General features: G+C 43.9%; 3 protein-coding genes across 3 annotated transcripts in view; all 3 read right to left on the bottom strand.

Moving 5' to 3' along the window:
• Positions 1-20,733, bottom strand: part of LOC306975098 (uncharacterized protein) — a gene marked incomplete at both ends in the record, with an annotated part of 221,666 nt that overhangs the window by 185,669 nt on the left and 15,264 nt on the right. Inside the window, one exon of the mRNA XM_079572518.1 lies at positions 16,619-16,710. Within this exon, the coding sequence (XP_079428644.1) occupies positions 16,619-16,710 (92 nt within the window). The remainder of the gene's footprint in view (positions 1-16,618; positions 16,711-20,733) is intronic.
• Positions 5,730-9,115, bottom strand: LOC306974455 (uncharacterized protein). The gene is made up of 3 exons (XM_079571706.1): positions 8,980-9,115; positions 6,838-6,958; positions 5,730-6,765 (listed from the first exon to the last, which is right to left on the bottom strand). Exons 1-3 carry the CDS (start codon positions 9,008-9,010, stop codon positions 5,733-5,735), a joined length of 1,185 nt encoding a protein of 394 aa, XP_079427832.1. The 5' UTR covers positions 9,011-9,115; the 3' UTR covers positions 5,730-5,732.
• Positions 11,939-15,597, bottom strand: LOC306975099 (uncharacterized protein; the record flags this gene model as incomplete). The annotated part of the gene is made up of 2 exons (XM_079572519.1): positions 14,363-15,597; positions 11,939-12,441 (listed from the first exon to the last, which is right to left on the bottom strand). Exons 1-2 carry the CDS (start codon positions 15,375-15,377, stop codon positions 11,939-11,941), a joined length of 1,518 nt encoding a protein of 505 aa, XP_079428645.1. The 5' UTR covers positions 15,378-15,597.

Below are 20,733 nucleotides of genomic sequence, written 5' to 3'. Positions count from 1 at the left end.
AAATACTGCAGTACTTGCACCGGAGTCACCGTGTGCGGCAGGTGTCGCGAAATCCCTGATTGGCTCCCACGTGCACGTAAACGCGGGGCTGTAGCTTACGTATAAATTAGGTATGTGGATAAAATGTTCAAATTCAATAGAAAGGCAAGTGAATAGTTGAAGTGGAAAGATGCAGTAAAACCCAACAATCTGCAGTGAAATGTGTGTGTGTATGTTCAGTATGAAGAAGGTTACAGCGGTTTCTAGTTCAAAATCAGCATCTGTCTTCAGTCCCCGCCCCTTCCATTGAAACGAAACGAGGTCAGTGTGAAATGACCAGAACTTTTTAAATATTCAAGATTCTTTATCAAAATTTCAGTAAACATTGATTTAACATATTTCCATTGGTTGTACGTTTTAAAACATAATTTTATATTTTAGCTTCATTTAACCTCTTAACTCCCGCCTGAACCGAGAGGATCTTTTTCCTCATGTTATCAGATTTTTTTTCCATCATTTTTTTGTTGGGTATTCAACTCATTTTTGTAACTTTTTTGTCATTTTTTGTCAAATTTGTGTTATTTTTTCGTCAATTTTGAACACATTTTTGTCACATTTTTTGTCATTTTTTTGTAATTTTTTTGGTTCATTTTTTTGTCACATTTTGCTGTCAAATCTTTACTCATGTGAGTTTATTTCAGTTTCTTATGTGTGTCCTGAAACCTTCTGTGAGAAGCTTCTTGAGAATAAAACCAGCGAGTCATTGGATCTGAAGGTGAGGTCCATGAAGTGTCATCTTCAGACTTTTAATCCAAAAAAAACAGGTAGATATGATGAAATAAACACAGTTATTTACAAAGTGCAAACAGAGGCGTCACTGCTCTCTATGGGCTCAACTTTAACCTCTCATCCAGCGCTGGCTCCTCTTCTGTGAGATTCATGGGTTTGTGAGTAAAACAATTATTGTCAATACTTAATATCATCATCATCATCATCATCAATCATCATCAATCATCATCAATCATCATCAATCATCATCAATCATCATCATCATCATCATCATCATCATCATCATCATCATCATCATCATCATCATCATCATCATCATCATCCTCCTCATCCTCATCCTCATCCTCATCCTCATCCTCATCCTCATCCTCATCATCATCATCATCATCATCATCATCATCATCATCATCATCCTCCTCATCCTCCTCTGTCAGACTCTAGGTTCAAACACAAACAAAACAGATAAATGATCAAAGACACCATGTTCCCTCAGAGACGACTGTAACGTACAGTGAAAGTTTAGAGTAATTTAAACCATTTATAAATCTGTACATTACATTTCAAAAATATAAACACAAGCCTGAGAAAACAAGCATTTTGAAAAGGATTCTTAATACACAATCATTATATTCTTATTTCTCCGTAGATATAAATGGGAAATCACCTGCACGTTTTATTCTGTTATTTCGCCCCTGCCTTTATAAATGACTCCCTCAGCGTTTGGTCAGATCATGAGAGAGGTCCTCGTCCCCTTTGGTCCAGCAGAATCAAAAACACTCTTTATAACTTTATATATATTTTTTGTCTTTTTTTGTAATTTTTTGTCACATTTTTTTTGGTCACATTTTGCCACTTTTTCATCAATTTTTCATCACTTTTTTGTCAAATCTTTACTCATGTGAGTTTATTTCAGTTTCTTATGTGTGTCCTGAAACCTTCTGTGAGAAGCTTCTTGAGAATAAACCAGCGAGTCATTGGATTTGAAGGTGAGGTCCATGAAGTGTCATCTTCAGACTTTTAATCCAAAAAAAACAGGTAGATATGATGAAATAAACACAGTTATTTACAAAGTGCAAACAGAGGCGTCACTGCTCTCTATGGGCTCAACTTTAACCTCTCATCCAGCGCTGGCTCCTCTTCTGTGAGATTCATTGGTTTCTGAGTAAAACAATAATTGTCAATACTTAATTACATCATCATCCTCATCATCCTCTGTCAGACTCTAGGTTCAAACACAAACAAAACAAAACAGATAAATGATCAAAGACACCATGTTCCCTCAGAGACGACTGTAACGCACAGTGAAAGTTTAGAGTCATTTAAACCGTTTATAAATCTGAACATTACATTTCAAAACTATAAACACAAGCCTGAGAAAACAAGCATTTTCAAAAGGATTCTTAATACACAATCAGTATATTCTTATTTCTCCGTAGATATAAATGGGAAATCATCATTTCAAGGGCCATTTCCTCAAAAGGCATGTTTTTCCCTCATTGGGGCAACAACATCTCCAAATGTACAGATGTGCACAGTCTGTGCTGAACAACATCTGAACATGGGATGTTCCTAAACTCCTCGTTTGAACCTGTTCACCGACAGTGGCCACAAAACCCTCCTTTATCAAGTGTTTGCTCATGTACAAAGTCAGTTACTTTTTTACTCACATTGTCCTATTTACATATGAGACTTGGGGCCCTTGTTCTGGAGGCAACGCCGAAAGGTAAGTTAACCTCTTAACTCCCACCTGAACGGATCCCATTTTCTCCAGTTTGGCTTTACCCTAATCAAAAAGCTTCTTGGGAAAAAAGCACCAAAATAGCCACAAAAAATTAGAAGAAAACAAGGATGTAAACGCAACAAAAAACTGACAAAAACTCAACAAAAAAGTGGCAAAAATTCAACAAAAAAGTGGCAAAAATTCAACAAAAAAGTGACAAAAAAAGACAAAAAAAGACAAAAACTCAACCAAAAAAGTGACAAAAATTCTACAAAAATGTGACAAAAATTCAACAAAAATGTGACACAACACAGCAATAACGCGAGGAAAAAGATCCGTTTTGTGGGTCTTAGCTTTCAAATGAGGTGTTACACAGACCTATATAATGGCCAAAGAGGACAGAGAGCACTTGGTTCAGGCGGGTGGTAAGAGGTTAAGTGCAACATGTTCACAAACCAGCACGTTTCATTCTGTTATTTCGCCCCTGCCTTTATAAATGACTCCCTCAGCGTTTGGTCAGATAATGAGAAAAGTCCTCGTCCCCTTTGGACTAGCAGAATCAAAAACACCCTTTAAAACTTTATATCCATAATAATATCCAACAGTTCTCAAGACCCAGCGAGACTCGGAAAGAGAGACCGGGAAATGGTCTGTGTTTGTGAAATACTTCAGTTCAGGATCACCAGTTACACAGACTTCATTTGATCTGACAATGATCTATGTAAAAGTTACACAGAGCCGTGAACCCCCATCCCTCAGCCCAGAGGAGGCCGAGACTGCACTGCCCGTGAACCCCCATCCCTCAGCCCAGAGGAGGCCGAGACTGCACTGCCCGTGAACCCCCATCCCTCAGCCCAGAGGAGGCCGAGACTGCACTGCCCGAGTCATGGTGCGAACATGGGGATTTCTGACCTCAGAGCGAATAAAGTCGTATTCAAACAAACAGTGAATGCTACAACAGTTATTTTTTGTTATAGTTTTAACATTAACTACACTCCTCCACTGGGGGGCGCTATTGCTGTCTTCATCTCGTCTGACCTCCCGCCTGAACCGAGCACATTTTCTCCAGTTTGGCTTTACCCCAGTCCAAAAGCTTCTGGAAAAAAGCTGTGAAAAAGCAACAAAACTGAGACGAAAACAATTATGGAAATGTGACAAAAAATTGACGAAAAATTGATGAAAAAGTGGAAAAAATGTCACAAAAATGTCACAAGAAATTGACAAAAATTTGACCAAAAAAATGACAAAAATGTGATAAAAAATTGACGAAAAAATGACGAAAATGTGACAAAAAAATTACAAAAATGTGAATAAAAATGTGATAAAAAAAAATTGACAAAAAAGTGACAAAAATATGATAAAAAATTGATGAAAAAATTACAAAAAAGGGACAAAAATGTGACAAAATGTGACAAAAAAAAAGACAAAAAAGTTGCAAAAATGAGTTGAAAAAAAATCTGATGACGTGAGGAAAAAGATCCTCTCGGTTCAGGCGGGAGTGAAGAGGTTAATCGATATCAAATCGCAATCGAGGTTTGGACGACTGCAGTAACGGAACATCAAGACGCTGTGAATGATTTTCTTCTTCTGTCTCTGTATTTGAGCGATAAATGTCACCGATCAGAATTGTGGAGCTTCTGATCTCAGGTTCCGCCAAAATGGCAAAAACCGTGTCTTTAATGGGCAGAGCGAGACATTTCTTTGAAAAGCAATCATTCCATATCATGTACAGTTCTCTTGTACCTTACCTGACCTACTGTGTGGAAATCTGGGGGAACATGTCTAAAAGCAATACTGATGTTTTATATAAATTACAAAACAAGGCCTTATGAATTATCCACACAGTCGGATATAGGGAGCTCACCAACCCACTATTTGTACAGTCGCAGATTCTCAAATTCACATATTGGTGCAATTAAAAACTGCCCTAGTTGTTTTCTTTTGCTCAAGACAGAGTGTGTCAAAACAAGACTTAAAAATGCATTTAACTGAAAGTGTTTAATCTGCTCTCTTGCCTCTTACTGTTATTGATTAATTTTATGTTGATGTTTTTTTTGATTGTATTTGTTTTTCTTATATTTTATGCTGCTTTAACTGTGAAGCACTTTGAATTGCCTTGTGTATGTATGAATTGTGCTCTACAAATAAACTTGCCTTGCCTTCAAAGCCAAAAACAGTTTACTCCCTGCAAACATTAAAATAATGTTTTAGGACTGTGATGGGGCTATAACCTAAGAAGGAATATGAATCTTAAAAAAAAATATTCCCCCACAACACAAAAAAGTCTGTCTGTTACACGAAGTGGAGTCGACCTCTGGAACACCTTAGAAGAGGATTTAAAAATGCATTCAACTGTAGTACAATTTAAAATAGTGTACAGAAAGCAAATACTGGAAAAGTCTGCAAAACTCTGATAAATTAACCTCTTACCACCCGCCTAAACCAACTGCATTCTGTCCTCTTTGGCCATTATATAGGCCTGTGTGACACCTCATTTGAAAGCTAAGACCCACAAAACTGATCTTTTTCCTCGCGTTGTTGCTCTGTTGTGTCACCTTTTGTATGTTTTTTTCTTTTTTTTTGTCACATTTTTGTTGAATTTTTGTCACATTTTTGTTGAATTTTTGTCTCTTTTTTGTTGCGTTTACATCCTTGTTTTCTTCTCATTTTTTGTGGCTGTTTTGGTGCTTTTTTCCCCAAGAAGCTTTTTGATTAGGGTAAAGCCAAACTGGAGAAAATGTTATCCGTTCAGGTGGGAGTTAAGAGCTTAATCATCTGTTCCTGAACTATGAATTGTCTTTGTTATTTTTGATCCGATAACGAGACATATGTTATGAATCCGGATTTATTATGTGATGTCCAGAATGTGCAATGTGACAAAAATCGCCTAATACCCAGCAAAAAAATGATGGGAAAAAAATCTGATGACGTGAGGAAAAAGATCCTCTCGGTTCAGGCGGGAGTTAAGAGGTTAAAGCCTACATTAAAAATGCTTGTGCCGTGAGCAGTAGTTTAAGTTGTGTAAGTGAAAGGAGGGGTCGGGCCTCATAAGTTATAACTAACTTCTTCCTACTCCCTTTGAGCAGCACTAATACCTCTTATATTGTGAAAACTTCTGTATGTTATATGTATACTATACCTGTATGCATCTGTTGCTCAAATAAACTAAACTGAGCATTTTTCCAAGTGGGAGGGGCCTGTAACGCACCGTAAACCCCGCCTCCTTTGCTTTGAGCCCCGGCGGCTACAGGGTCTGCCTCCTGTGAGTCTGCTCGTGTTTCTTCAGCGTGGAACTGTCCGTGTAGGCTTTGTTGCACATGGAGCAGCTGTAAGGCTTCTCCCCCGTGTGGCTCCTCATGTGGACGTCCAGGTGAGGCTTCTGGGCGAACGTCCTCTCGCAGACGGAGCAGGTGTAGGGCTTCTCGCCGGTGTGAGTCCTCATGTGGGTGTCTCGCGCCCCCTGCTGCTTGTACGTCTTCGCGCAGAGTGAGCAGCCGTAGGGTCTCTCGCCCGTGTGCACTCGGGTGTGCGTCTGCAGCTTGTACTTCGTCCTGAATCGCTTCCCGCACACGGAGCACTGGTGCTTCTTCTCCTCGTCGGCGCCGTCGGCGGCTCCCGCGTGTTTCCTCTGATGGATCTTAAAAGCAGAAGAAAAGGCGAAGTCTTTCTCACAGATTGAACAGGAGTAAGGCCTTTCTCCGGTGTGTGTCCTCGTGTGTAGAACCAGGGAATCCGTGTGGGCAAAGGTCTTAGTGCAGAGCGAGCAGCTGTAAGGTCTCTCTCCTGTGTGAACTCTGCTGTGTTTTTGTAAAATCTGTTTTGTTCCAAATGTCTTTTGACAAACTGAGCACTGGTGCCGCCTCTCAGCTCCATTAGCGGCACCACAGTGTTTCCCCTCATGCTTTCGGAGACTAGACTGTTGAGTGTATGTCTTTCTACAGACTGAGCAGCTGTAGGGTCTCTCTCCTGTGTGCACTCGGACGTGTGTTTGTAAATCCTGTTGATTCAAATGTGTCTTTTCACAGAACGGGCACTGGAGCTCCGTCCCTTCGGCTCCTTCAGCTCCTGACAGGTCCTCGTCTTTGACAGGGGCGCTGGTCTCTGCTGTGAACTTGTATTTGGGGAACAGGCGTGTGCTTTGTGCAGTAGAGCGGCTGCATTGTTCCCAGTCGTCGTCGTTGTCAGTGTCAGACGAGTGCTCGGTTTGTCCCTCAGTCTCCGAACTGTCCTCTCCCTCTTCGCTCTTCACACAAACAGTGATGTACTCCGGGACAGACCTGAAAGAGGATCAAAAACATAGATTTAAAAGTGTGATGCGAGTGTGATGTGTTTAAAGCGGTGGAGCCTACACTGGCAGCTGCTCCTCCTCCTGTTTGACGCTCTGCTCCTCTGGCTCCTCTTTAATCTGTGGAGTCTCTGGGGTTTCCAGCTTCAGACCGAGGCCTGGACTCAGCGAGGGCGACTGGACACCTGCAGGAGACAGTGGAGAACAAAATACAGTCAAACAAAAAAGGAATTTAACCTCTTAACTCCTGCCTGAACCGAGAGGATCTTTTTCCTCACGTCATAATTTTTTGTGGGGTATTCAACTCATTTTTTATTTTATTTTTTACTTTTTTTGTCATTTTTTTGTCAAATTTTTAGCAAATTTTTGTTTTTGTTTTTTGTCACATTTTTGTATTTTTTTTGGTCACATTTTTGTCATTTTTTCGTCAATTTTTCATCAATTTTTCGTCACTTTTTTGTCACATTTCCATCATTGTTTTCATCTCAGTTTTGTTGCTATTTTCACAGCTTTTTTCCAGAAGCTTTTGGATTGGGGTAAAGCCAAACTGGAGTAAATGTGCTCGGTTCAGGTGGGAGTTAAGGGGTTAAGGATGCTTTCACACTGGCTCTGGTTCGGTCGAGCCTGAAGGCTGAAGCAGGAGTCTCACACTTTGGAGCGGGGCGGGAGTGAAGTCGGGATCATGGGTAACTCAGTATAAAGCAGGCTTCTAGGACGGACTATAGAGAGCATCCTGACCAGCTCCATCACCGTGTGGCGCCAGCACTGCCTCCTGCTGAAGGAGCCTCTAACGCATCGTGAGAGCAGTGGAGAAGATCTGCAGAGCCGCTCTCCCCTCCATTAAGGACATGTACTCATCATTATCCCAACATTCCATCCATCTTCTTGTCCGTTTCCGTGGGAGCGCCCCCTGCAGGTGGTGGGTCCACAGAAGGACGGCCTCATGGTTCTAACCAGGCCTGTTGGTCTCTCATAAGGAGCTTCTGAACCGCTCTCTGTCTGACCCGCCACCGAGGACCTGTTTGCCCTGGGAGACCCTACAGGGGCACCAAGACCCGATAACAGAGCTCCAGGATCATTCGGGCTCAGACTCCTCCACCACGTTAAGGTGGAGGCTCCAGGAGGTTTTTTTTTTACAACATTACAATTACAATAAACAAATAAATCATTATGAAAGAGACGTTTCAGTGCAGAAAAAATAACGGCTTTTGAACGTTCACCCTCGTTCTTAACCTCTTAACTCCCGCCTGAACCGAGAGGATCTTTTTCCTCAAATCATCAGATTTTTTTTCCATAATTTTTTTGTTGGGTATTTAACTCATTTTTGAAACTTTTTTGTCATTTTTTTGTAAAATTTTGTCACATTTGTGTATTTTTTTTGTCACATTTTTGTCATTTTTTGTCACATTTTTGTCATTTTTTCATCAATGTTTTCGTCTCAGTTTTGTTGCTATTTTGTCATTTTTTTGTCAAATTTTGTCACATTTTTGTCACTTTTTTGTCACATTTTTGTCATTTTTTGTCACATTTTTGTCACTTTTTCATCCATTTCTCGTCACTTTTTTGCCAATGTTTTCTCACTTTTTTGTCACATTTCCATCATTGTTTTCGTCTCAGTTTTGTTGCTTTTTCACACCTTTTTTCCAGAAGCTTTTGGACTGGGGGTAAAGCCAAACTGGAGAAAATGTGCTCGGTTCAGGTGGGAGTTAAGGGGTTAAACCTGCTGTTTGCATTCAGTTTATCACACAATCATAAAACAAAAAGTGCGTGATCATGTAGTGAACAGCTCTTTAGCAGCTGAGGATGAATGATCAAACCAGGGGTTCCCAAAGTGGGGTTCGCAAGATGCCGTTTTGTTTTCTGACATTGAATTTGACGTATTTTTGAACCAAATATCAAAACTACAGCATCCAAACTCATCATTAAACCAGATTTATAATGTTTTGCAGCTTACATTGTTATAAACGTTCATCACAGTTTACAGAAGGAGGTCCCGAGAACCCTTGTTTTACATAAACACATTCAGAAGAAAAACAGGATATTAAAGCACAAGTATAAACACCAGCATAAACTATCAGAGCCAGTACAGATCAGCAGAAGGATGTGTTCGGGATAAACTGTTGTTATAAACATGTTTTTTGTAGAGGATAAACCCTGAAACAGAGACTTCTTCGTTAGAATAAACCTCAGAGACTCGGAGACTCACCCGCTCTGAGCCGCGTTTGGCCCAAAGACATTTCTACAAACTGCTGCTGTTGTTGTTGTTGTTAGCTTTAGCTTTAGCTCCGAGCTAACCTTCCAAGGTCTCTTCCGGGTTTGACCTCTGCGCATGCGCGTCCTCTCGCTGCGTTCACGCGAGGTTTGACGTTTTGATTTTGATGAGAAACTGTTCATTGTTGATGTAACATTTTTCGATGACACATTTGGTTTCACGTGAGCCGTTTGTTATTGTTCAGTTTGTACTTTTAACGGTCCAACAGCGCCGCTTTGTGGACAAAACGTGTAACGACAGGTCCATGAGAACAGGACTCATTCTGCTTTAGTCTTTGTATAACCCCTTAACTCCCACCTGAACCGAGCACATTTTCTCCAGTTTGGCTTTACCCCAATCCAAAAGCTTCTGGAAAAAAGCTGTGAAAATGGCAACAAAACTGAGACGAAAACAATGATGGAAATGTGACAAAAAAGTGAGAAAACATTGACAAAAAAGTGACGAAAAATGGATGAAAAAGTGGCAAAAATGTCACAAGAAATTGACGGAAAAAATTCCCGGTTCAGGCGGGAGTTAAGAGGTTAGAGGTTAAATCTGATGTCATCGAGTCAGGGCGACAGTGGTTCTGTTGTTGTGTTCTTGGGCAAGACACTTCACCCCCTCCCGTGTGAGTGAGTGAATTTCTGTACATCAGCATAAGCTTATTTTATCTCTTCTCTTAGTGGTAACTAAATACTAAACACATGTGTTTAGAATATTTAGAATACTCCTTTAAAGCAGCTGTATTCTGGTACAGTCACAATTTCATTAAGGAGTATTTAGAGTACTGTACAGAATTACATCGCAGTCATTACATTTTAGCTTCATATTGCACATTAACCTCTTAACTCCCGCCTGAACCGAGAGGATCTTTTTCCTCATGTTATGATTTTTTCCATAATTTTTTTGCTGGGTGTTCAACTCATTTTTGTAACTTTTTTGTCCTTTTTTTGGTCCTTTTTTCTCACTTTTTTGTCAATGTTTTCGTCACTTTTTTGTCACATTTCCATCATTGTTTTCGTCTCAGTTTTGTTGCTTTTCACAGCTTTTTTCCAGAAGCTTTTGGATTGGGGTAAAGCCAAACTGGAGTAAATGTGCTCGGTTCAGGTGGGAGTTAAGGGGTTAATAACATTATTAAGAACTTTCAATAAAGACCTGCTTCTCCTAATAAAATGAAATAAAGATTTAAAACGTCTTATGCCACAGTAAAGAGTTTTTTTTTTTAGCATCATCAACATGGCTGGAGGATTCACCTATTGTACATGTTTTAGTGGTAGGAGAAACTAGAGTAGCTCCACACAGAGGGTCCGGAGAAAGAACCCTGTGCCCTCAGCGTGAGAGACGTGTAACTGTCAAACCCTCCCAGTGTCTGAGCTCAAAGTGTTTCCGCTACAGAAAAGGCAAAACAAACCGGGATATTATCTCTTTATATCTTTATTGGATAAATTCTACATTTCTGCAACAAAATACAACAGATCAGTTCATGTGGAGCAGCAAAGCCATGAGTTCTTTGTCAAAACGGGTCTAAAAGATGGAAGGAAAATGATTTAAGGATAAAGGAATAAGATGTATTGCAAGTTTTCTGCCATTTTCTCTAAAAATGAGACATTTCATTCATAAAAATGGCCGACGACAACGTCTAAATAATAAAAAGAGCAGATTAAATGGATGGTTTTATTTTGTGACATATTAGTAACAAAGCTTATTTCAAATGGATTTTGGATCTTGTTTAGTTTTTGAAAAAGCTAATCACAAAACAAAAAAAATCTATAAAAACTCAAACTTTGCCTTGTTTTTTTGGGTTCAAAGCTCAATAATTCAGACAGGATTTAGATATTAGAAAAAAAAACGTCAACACATTTCTCTAGGACATGAACACATTTGGATTAAAGAGCCTTTCGTGCTACACGTGGATACCAAACCTGTCAGTATTTGAGTGAATGCACGTGAGAACCTGATGTCGGACACTGAAGAAGCATCGTTTTGTCTTTATGATACTCGGACATGAAGCTCCACACCAGGGCTGGGTACTGTTAAACGGTTCCTACTTGGTACCGACCGAAAAGCTCCGGTAGGGGGCGGTATCGAAAAACGTTGTTTTTTTGGTGCTAATTTTCGGTGCTTTTTCTCTCCAAACGTCAATAAATGATCCACAGTGAGTCCAAAAAAGCCTGAACTCATGAGCAGCTTCAGCACAAATGTAGAAGCAAAACTGTAACTTACTCACACTTCAGTCATTATCAAAGATGGCAGAGCCGCGTCTGAACCAGGACTAAACCAGGACTAAACCAGGACTAAACCAGGACTGAATAAGAAACTAGACTCTTAGACAAATAGAAAAGCAGTGACAACAAGAAACACATGGGCTTTAGCTTTAGCCGCAGAGCCTGAAGTTACTGCTGTTGTTTAAACTCCAGCTGCACCGGAGCGTTTGGATCAAAGATTGTCTCTGGAAAAGGTGAGGCTCACTCTGCATTAGCCATGTTTGGAACAGTTATGGTGCATTGTCAGTGACAGAGTGAGCGCTCTCACTATGTAACAGATCTGTGACGTGTGAGGAGCTTTCACTGTGGAACAGCTCAGTGAGTTTAGAAAAGTTTCTCTTCAGTAAACGGTCCTGATGTGGATCTGGTCTGTTCCTGCAGCTCAGGAGGGAATAATGTCCCAACTCTCTTTTTATCACTGCTTTAGTGGGAATTCTGCTCAAAACATGAAGCTACAGGCGACTCTGCTGCTCCTGTTTTTCTGATGTGCCGTGTTTGGACTTCCTCCTGAACCAGACTTTTCCTGCACATTATATTAAAATAACACAGGTATCGAGAGAAGTACCGCTAAGGCACCGGTACCGAAAAGCAGGTATCGTTAAAGTCGCGGTATCGGTACCCAGCCCTGCTCCACACTGACCGCTGCGATGTCACAGCAGGTCCAGCTCCGCCTCCTCCGCCGTGTGCGTCCGGATGTGTTTCTTCAGTTTGGAGCTGTCGATGAAGGCCTTGTGACAGAGCGAGCAGCTGTAAGGCTTCTCCCCCGTGTGTGTCCTCATGTGAACGTCCAGGTGAGGCTTCTGGGCAAACGTTTTGTCGCAGATGGAGCAGCTGTAGGGTTTTTCCCCCGTGTGTGTCCTCACGTGGGAGTCCAGCGCGCCCTTTTGTTTGAAGGACTTGGTGCACAGTGAGCAGCTGTATGGTCTCTCCCCTGTGTGGATTCGGTTGTGGACTCGTAGCTTGTGTTTGCTCACGAAGCGCTTGCTGCAGACGGAGCAGCGGTGTTTCCTCTCCTCGTCGGCGCCGTCGGCTCCGGACAGGTCGTCGTCGTCCACAGAGGCGCTGGGCTCCGGGGCGGGTCTGTAGGTGTGGGAGGATTCCTCTGGTTCCTCTTTAATCTGTGGAGTCTGACCCTGCGGGGGCGTCTGGACACCTGCAGGAGACAGTGGGAACTACATTAAACAGTGTTCATAGATCCGCAGTGATAGGTCGCCCCCTGCTGGTAATATGGATCTGGACAGTCGACTTTTAGGATGGCTGATGTTGATCTACTCAAGTGAAGTGAGTTCAAGAGTTATTTTGAGTGATTTTTTTCATAAAAAGATGAATTTAAAGCTACACCGCATAGAATTTTACCCAATAAATAAAATTGAAACACAAGCATTTATTTTATGACAGATATTTTCATCATTGAAAAATACCTCATAAATGTACAAACAAACATTTCTGAGGCTCAGCCCTACTAAGATATGACTGTAAACTTGACCGGGAGTGGGTGCGTCTCCAGCTCGTCTCCATGGAGATGTGACGAAAGGAAGTAGAATATGGGATTTAAACAGGTTAGTTTCTCATCCAAATCCATTCTTTTATTACACACGGCAATAACAGCATTTTCTGCATCATTAGGAGCAATAGTATAGTCCAAAATGTTACGCAGTGTAGCTTTAATTGCTTATGAACAAATATCAGAGGTCGACTGATACGACTTTTTCTCAGGCCGATGTCGACGTGCTGACTCACTCACAATATTTAAGTGGATTGGACTCGATATGCACGGCCCGTAGTTTTGTTTAGACAATATATTCCAAGTCCTTTATACTACGTTTCTAAACTGTAAACTGTGACAGCAGAGGGCGCTTTACTTGGGGCATAGAAGGGATTTACTTAACCCCTTAACTCCCACCTGAACCGAGCACATTTTCTCCAGTTTCCAGTCTCCAAGCTTCTGGAAAAAAGCTGTGAAAATAGCAACAAAACTGAGACGAAAAAAATTATGGAAATGTGACAAAAAAGTGACGAAAAATGGATGAAAAAGTGACAAAAATGTGACAAAAATGTGATAAAAAATGACAAAAAATGAGTTGAATACCCAACAAAAAAATGATGGAAAAAAAATCTGATGCCGTGAGGAAAAAGATCCTCTAGGTTCAGGCGGGAGTTAAGAGATTAAAACATTCCTGTTTAGATGCATCGATCCAGGTCCAGGTCCATGTTTTTGAGAAGGGTGTTTTTTTACCCATTTCTTTCCAGGTGAAAGTTTATACGTTAAGAGAGCGCAGCATGGGGTACTTGGAATGATTTTGGATTAAAAAAGAAACTAGTCAAATCTCAATATTAACCCCTTAACTCCCACCTGAACCGAGCACATTTTCTCCAGTTTGGCTTTACCCCAATCCAAAAGCTTCTGGAAAAAAGCTGTGAAAATAGCAACAAAACTGAGACGAAAACAATGATGGAAATGTGACAAAAAAGTGATGAAAAATGGATGAAAAAGTGGCAAAAATGTCACAAAAATGTGACAAAAAAATGACAAAAATGTGACAAAAAAATGACAAAAAATTGACCAAAAAATGAAGAAAAAAAATGACAAAAATTTGTCCAAAATGTGAAAAAAAAAACTTTGACAAAAAATTGACGAAAAAATTACAAAAAATGGACAAAAAAAAAGATAAAATGTGAGAAAACACTGACAAAAAAGTGACGAAAAATGGATGAAATAGTCGCAAAAATGTCACAAGAAATTGACAAAAGATGTACAAAAAAATCACAAAAATATTACAAAATGTGATATAAAATGGACGAAAAAATGACAAAAATTTGACAAAAAAATGATAAAAAAGTTACAAAAATGAGTTGAATACCCCCCAAAAAAATGATGGAAAAAAAATCTGATGACGTGAGGAAAAAGATCCTCTCGGTTCAGGCGGGAGTTAAGAGGTTAACATGAAAGGAAAGTGAGTTTTAATTATGTAAGTATTTCAGCTTCATTTTGAACACAACACACATTTAGAACGCGCGTCTGTTTTCACCCTCAGCATCTCGTCTTCTTTTTACAGTCACTGGGACAGACTCACCCGCTCTGTGCAGCCGGACTGTGGGGCTCAGGGCCGAGTCCAGGATCTGCCGTTTCCTCTGTGTTTCCGCCGTCGAGCCTGAAGCGTTTTCTCCTGTGTGAGTTTTTAAACGTGAAGCAGAATCAGAGACGTCCATGTTCCTGACGGAACAGCTGAAGGTGTGAGTTTCCAGATGAGCCTTTTGGGTGAATGTTTCCGCACAGCGTGAGCAGCTGTAGGGTCTGACGTGAGAGCTCTTGTGCAGCTTCAGAGACAGGACGTCGCTGAACTCTCTGTGACACACCGAGCAGCTGTACGTGACGTGTAGCCTCATGTGCGCCTTCAGGTTGCTCTTCTGGGTGAAGGTCTTGCCGCAGGTCGGGCAGCTGAACGGCCTCTCGCCCGTGTGGATCCGGACGTGCGCTTTCAGCACGGCTTTGTTGGCGAAGCTCTTCTCACAGACCGAGCACGGCTGCCTCGCTCCTCCGGCGCCCTCGGCCTTCTTAGCCACGCCCTCTCGGTGCCTCCTCATGTGCCCGCTCAGCTGGCTCTTCCGGCCGAACGTCTTCTTGCAGACGGAGCAGCCGTGGGGCCTCTCCGCCGCGTGCCTCTTCAGGTGCTTGGTGAGCGTCCCCTTCTGCGTGAACGTCCTCTTGCAGATGAAGCAGCTGTGCGGCCTCTCCCCCGTGTGGCGCCTCATGTGTCGCTTCAGGCGGTCCTTCTGGGCGAACGTGTCTGCGCAGACGGAGCAGCTGTGGGGCTTCTCCCCCGTGTGCGTGCTCATGTGCACTTTGAGGTTGGAGCTCCAGGTGAAGGCCCGGTGGCAGACCTTGCAGCTGAACGGCCTCTCGCCCGTGTGCGTCCGCATGTGCGAGTCCAGCACGTCCTGGATGGTGAAGGTTTTCCCGCACACGGAGCAGCAGAACGGCTTCTCCCCTCGGTGCCTCCTGAGGTGAACGTCCAGGCACGACTTTAACACGAAGGTTTTCTTGCAGATGGAGCAGCTGAAAGGTCGGACGCCCGTGTGTTTGTACATGTGTGTGGCCAGGCCGGACCTCTGGTTGAATGTTTTGCTACAGACTGAGCAGCTGTAAGGCTTCTCCCCGGTGTGAACCCGGATGTGCAGTTTTAACTTTTGTTTCGACCCAAACGCCTTCGTGCAAAACGGGCACTGGTGAGTCTTCGCCGCCGCCGCGTCAGCCCGGGGGGCGTGTCCATCGCCGCGCTCTGGTTCACACTTGGAGGTGGTTTGTGCGTCTCCGGCGTCAGAGGACGGCTCCGTTTGTCTCTGTAGAAGCAGCGAGGACTCTTTCGTCTTCGCACAGACATCACTGGACTCTGGGACAGACCTGAAAAACAGAGAAACAAGTTTGATTCAAGATTAAAGCGTAAGTTTCCTGCATACAAGGCTTAAAGACTCAAAAACATTATTCAGGGCATCTGAAGAGGGGGTATTCTGCTTTTTTCAGTCACACAGCACAAGTCTATATCACACTACAATGATGACAAACCTTCTGTTGGTCTGTAAATGCAGTACATTAGAATAACTGCCTTGTATAAAATGTCTCTCTCAAAATGGCTGTAGTGAATGTCTTGAAATAGGCCTCTGTCTCTTTAAGAACCTCTGACCCTTTAGACACGCCCCCTCCACACGCTGTCTGTGGCATCAGTGGGGAGGGGGTTCTGCTGAGGAGCAGTAGTTGGTTACTCGGCTGGTGACGAAAGCTCGGAGGCGTCTCCAGGAGGTGGGGGCGTTCCTAGGAGGACTCAGGCAAACCTATCCCTAAAATGGCCGCCATCAGAGTTTTTACAGATTACTCACAAATACGTGAATGTGCCAAGGCAACACTTCAGGCATGTTTTTAATGAGGGAGTGACAGAATAACATGATGGAAAGCTTGAAAAAGTCCATTTTGCATAATACCCCCCCTTTAAGGCGAGGTGCTGCAGGTGAACAGAGACAGATATCAATTTGAAACTTTTGCTGAACTTTACTGAAAAGAGCGACGAGAAAAAAGTTTTATGCCATTTTATATTTTCATTTTATATTATCATTTTATCATAAAAATGCAGATTTTTCAGCAACAAAATCTAGAAAATGGTAAATGTTTTCTTCTTCTTTTTTAGTTTTTGAATAAACTAAACATAAGTTTCAAGTTTATCGTCCCAAATATGTTAAACCAGAGAAAAAAAAAACAGGTTTATTATTGAAGATGAAACATGACTTGTGTAAAGCGGTGGAGCCTACACTGGCAGCTGCTCCTCCTCCTGTTTGACGCTCTGCTCCTCTTCCTCCTCTTTAATCTGTGGAGTCTCTGGGATTTCCTGCTTCAGATCAGGGCCAGGACTCAGCGAGGGCGACTGAACACCTGCAGGAGACAAAGGGAAGCTCATCATTTGTCGTACACTCTCTGAGGTTCAGTGAATGCAGCTTGTGTCGAGGGTCATTTTAACCCGTTTGTAAAGGATTTGTCTCATACATTTGTGAACATGTTCTTGTCCAAATCAGACTTCGTTCAGTCATAACATTAATAAAGAAAGAATAGAGCCCCGGACCCGACATGAGTGAATGTTCTGCCGTTCAATAACAAGCCTTTTTCACTGTGTCATTTTGTATCATGCAGCGTCGTACACAAGGAGCAGCAGCGAACAGCAGGGGGCGCCAGTTGAACGAGAGCATCGCCTGACTCATGTTCAGGCTCAAATATTTAAGAACCGGACTGATTTTAATGTTTTTAAATGACTTTTAACCTCTTAACTCCCGCCTGAACCGAGAGGATCTTTTTCCTCACGTCATCAGATTTTTTTTCCATCATTTTTTTCAACTCATTTTTGTAACTTTTTTGTCACATTTTTTTCATTTATTATTTTTTTGTCAACATTTTGTACATTTTTTTGTCACATTTTTGTCCATTTTTTTGTCACTTTTTCATAAGTTTTTCGTCATTTCCATCATTGTTTTCGTCTCAGTTTTGTTGCTATTTTCACAGCTTTTTTCTAGAAGCTTTTGGACTGGGGTAAAGCCAAACTGGAGAAAATGTGCTCGGTTCAGGTGGGAGTTAAGGGGTTAATTCATTTTGGCATAATTCATTCACGGACGAGTCACTTTAATACAACATCAGGTCCAGGGCCGTGAAAACCTGAAGCTGTTCTCAGGTCTGAAGCAGAAACATATTTACTAAAGAAGAGCTGAACTTACAGTGAATTAAAATGACCGCGACTTGGGAAACTCCTGCACGACTGAGAACTCACACAAACATGTTTAAAAACAAAGACAAACGAAGAGACAGCGCTGCGAGGAAAAGTTCAAACTGGACAAGGTCGAATGAACAAAAAGGAGTCACTAATTCAGTCCTAAATAAATGAAATCCCGCGGACACAGTGAAGGAAATAAAACGAACTCAGCTCCACCAGGGGGATTTATCTGTGTCGAAGTGTGTAATAAAGACGTTTTTGTTGCGGATAAACCGTAAAACACAGACTTGTTTCTCCCTAAAAGCCTCGTTTCGCTTTAAGAGAAAATAAAAAGTCCAAACTCACCAGAGCTGAGCCGCGTTTGGCCCAAAGACATGTTTAAGAAGAGTTGTTAGCTTTAGCTTTAGCTCTGGGCTAACGTTCACCAGGACTCTTCCGGTTTTGTGTGTGCGCATGCGCACTCATGTGCCGCATTCAGGGTGTCTGATGACTGGGATTTTCCAAACCCGGCAGTTCCAGCTGCATAAACTTGAATAGAAACACTTCAGTAAATGATACCACAGTTACCTATTGTAACTATAGTTCTGTGAATGTATGCGAAGCCCTTTAGGTGCTTCGCTGATGCATAATCTCGGGAGCTCCGCTTCCCGCCCTGAGAAGATCAATGATCTGTCCGCTCCAATCACCTAAGGGGAACCACACACCCCGCACCCCTATAAAAGGGGCATTCTCCAAATGCTCGTCTCCCTTGAACTCAGCGATAAGACAAGAGGACATGGCTGCTGGGCCCGAAGCTAAAGGGCTTCGCATACATTCACAGAACTATAGTTACAATAGGTAACTGTGGTTTCTGTGTCATGTATGCTTCAGCCCTTTAGGTGCTTCGCTGATGCGTAAAGCCAGCGCGAAGCCTTGGCAGACCAATGTACTCCCAGCAGGCATGGAGTCACGTGATTGGAGCGAGGCCGTGGGCGACCCCTGCAACCAAGACCGCCACCTGCGTGTCAATGGAACAGGAGCCCACTGGCCAAGGGAGGTGTGCCCCTAAGCGCCGTACAAGGCGCCACGACACCTCACCCACATAACAACACAGGACAACGGACAAGACCGCCCCACTAAGAGCAGCGGTTTGCCTCCAACCTGTCACAATAGAGGGGTGCACAAGGCTGCCTCTCTCAAGAGAGCCAGGCACTCCTCATGCGGCCCAAACCCGGTCAGGCTGCCTCTCCCAAGAGCGCCTAATCTGCCGAGTTGGCCTATCGGGAATGAATCCTAAACCAGAGGGTGGCCAAAGCTGCCTCTCCCAAGAGCACTAGGCACACCCCGAAACCCAACCAGCCAGGCTGCCTCTCCCAAGAGCGCCACTGGATTGACAAGATGGGGCGCAACCGCCAGCACGGGCGTAACGCGCCCCACTAAAAGTGTTAAAAGCTAAAAGAGCTATGTCCGCCCCCCACCTAGCACAGCATGTGCAATTGAGCCAGCGGCGACATCCAGCAAATACGACTGCACAAATGTCGAAGAAGAGGACCAGGAGGCTGCTGTGCACACCTCCTCAATCGAAGCCCCACGAAGCAGTGCTGTAGAAGCAGCCACTCCACGTGTAGAATGTGCCCTAACAGCAGTGGGCGGGGAAAGGCCCTGTGCTTCGTATGCCATGCGAATGGCGAGGCAGACCCAATGGGCCAAACGTTGTGGGGACAATGGAGCACCCTTGTTTTTGGTCCCAAACCCGACAAACAGCTGGTCAGACCGCCTGAACCCAGCAGTCCGATCCAGGTAACAGCGTACAGCCCTGATTGGGCACAAGCAATGGCGGCGCTCGTCCTCCGCGGAGGCATGTGGAGGTGGAAAGAAGGGTCGGACCCTAATCACCCTAGACCTGAAGGCGGAAGTGATGACCTTAGGTTGGAAGGCTGGATTTGGCCACAACTCCATGAGCCCGTCACCAGCTGGAAGGGACATGCAGGACGGTTGTACTGAAAGTGCACACAGATCCCCAGACCTCTTGGCCGACGCTAGGGCTAAGAGGATCGCTGTCTTGTAAGAAAGACAATGAATCTCTGTCTGGTGGATGGGCTCAAATGGGGGCCCAGACAGACCTTCCAGAACCACCTGAAGGTCCCATAAGGGAACAGACCGCCTCATTGGTGGTCTGAGCCTACGGGCACCCCTCAAAAAACGCTTCACTAAAGGATGACTGCGAGCCGTGAGGCCACCGAATCCAACATGGCCGGTCGTGATGGCTGCTGCAAAGACACTTAGAGTCGCAGCAGCTCTGCCCCTCTCCAGGAGATCCTGGAGAAACCCCAATACACCTTGTATGGAGCAAGTAGTAGGATTCAAACCCTTCTCCGAACACCAATCGGAAAAGAGCTGCCACCGGACCTTGTAAGCATTAGTTGTGGATGAGGCCCGGGCCCCTTGGATTGTAGCTACGACCGAAGAGGGAAGACCTAGCCCTAGCAACTTCCCCCTTTCAGCTTCCAAACCATGAGACGACGTCCCAGCACGGGGCGCGAGTGTAGGGCCCCCTCCGCTTGGACCAGAGCATCGGGCCTGTCCGGGAGGGGCCATGGGTGCATCAATGCCATCTCGGCTAAGTCCGGGTACCACCTGGCATGAGGGCTGTCCGGAGCCACCACCAGGATGAGAACGTTCTCCGTCCTTACCCTGTGGAGCAGGGGTGGCAGGAGCCGGAGGGGCGGGAACGCATACAGAAGCCCGGGTGGCCATGGTCGGTGAGCCATGGCGTCCACCCCGAGAGGGGGCTCGTCTGTTGACCTGAGCGAGAACCAGAGTGGGCACTGTGCGTTTTCTGCACAGGCGAAAAGGTCGGCCACCGGTCTGCCGAACCGGCGCCAGATCTCTGCTGCCACTTCTGGAGACAGGCTCCAATCGTCTCGCAGAGCGCCCCCTCTGGACATTCTGTCCGCTCCCACATTGCGCAATCTCGGAATGTGACGAGCTCTCAGGGAGGCTAAATGGACATGTGCCCACAAGAGAACCTCTGTTGCCAGCCTGTGAAGAGCAGGGGACCTGGTCCCCCCCTGTCTGTTCAGATAGGCCACCACTGTGGTGTTGTCTGTCCGCACCAGAACATGCTGGCCTCTCAACTGGGTGGCGAAGTGCAAGAGGACCTTCTGCACCGCTTCCATCTCCAGGAGGTTGATGTGTCTCAGAGGCTGGGACCAAAG

The sequence above is a fragment of the Gobius niger genome (assembly GCF_951799975.1).
Source record: "Gobius niger genome assembly, chromosome: 15".
NCBI classification, from domain to species: domain Eukaryota; kingdom Metazoa; phylum Chordata; class Actinopteri; order Gobiiformes; family Gobiidae; genus Gobius; species Gobius niger.
Note: the sequence above shows the minus strand (reverse complement) of the source record. Positions and strands in the feature narration are given on the sequence as shown.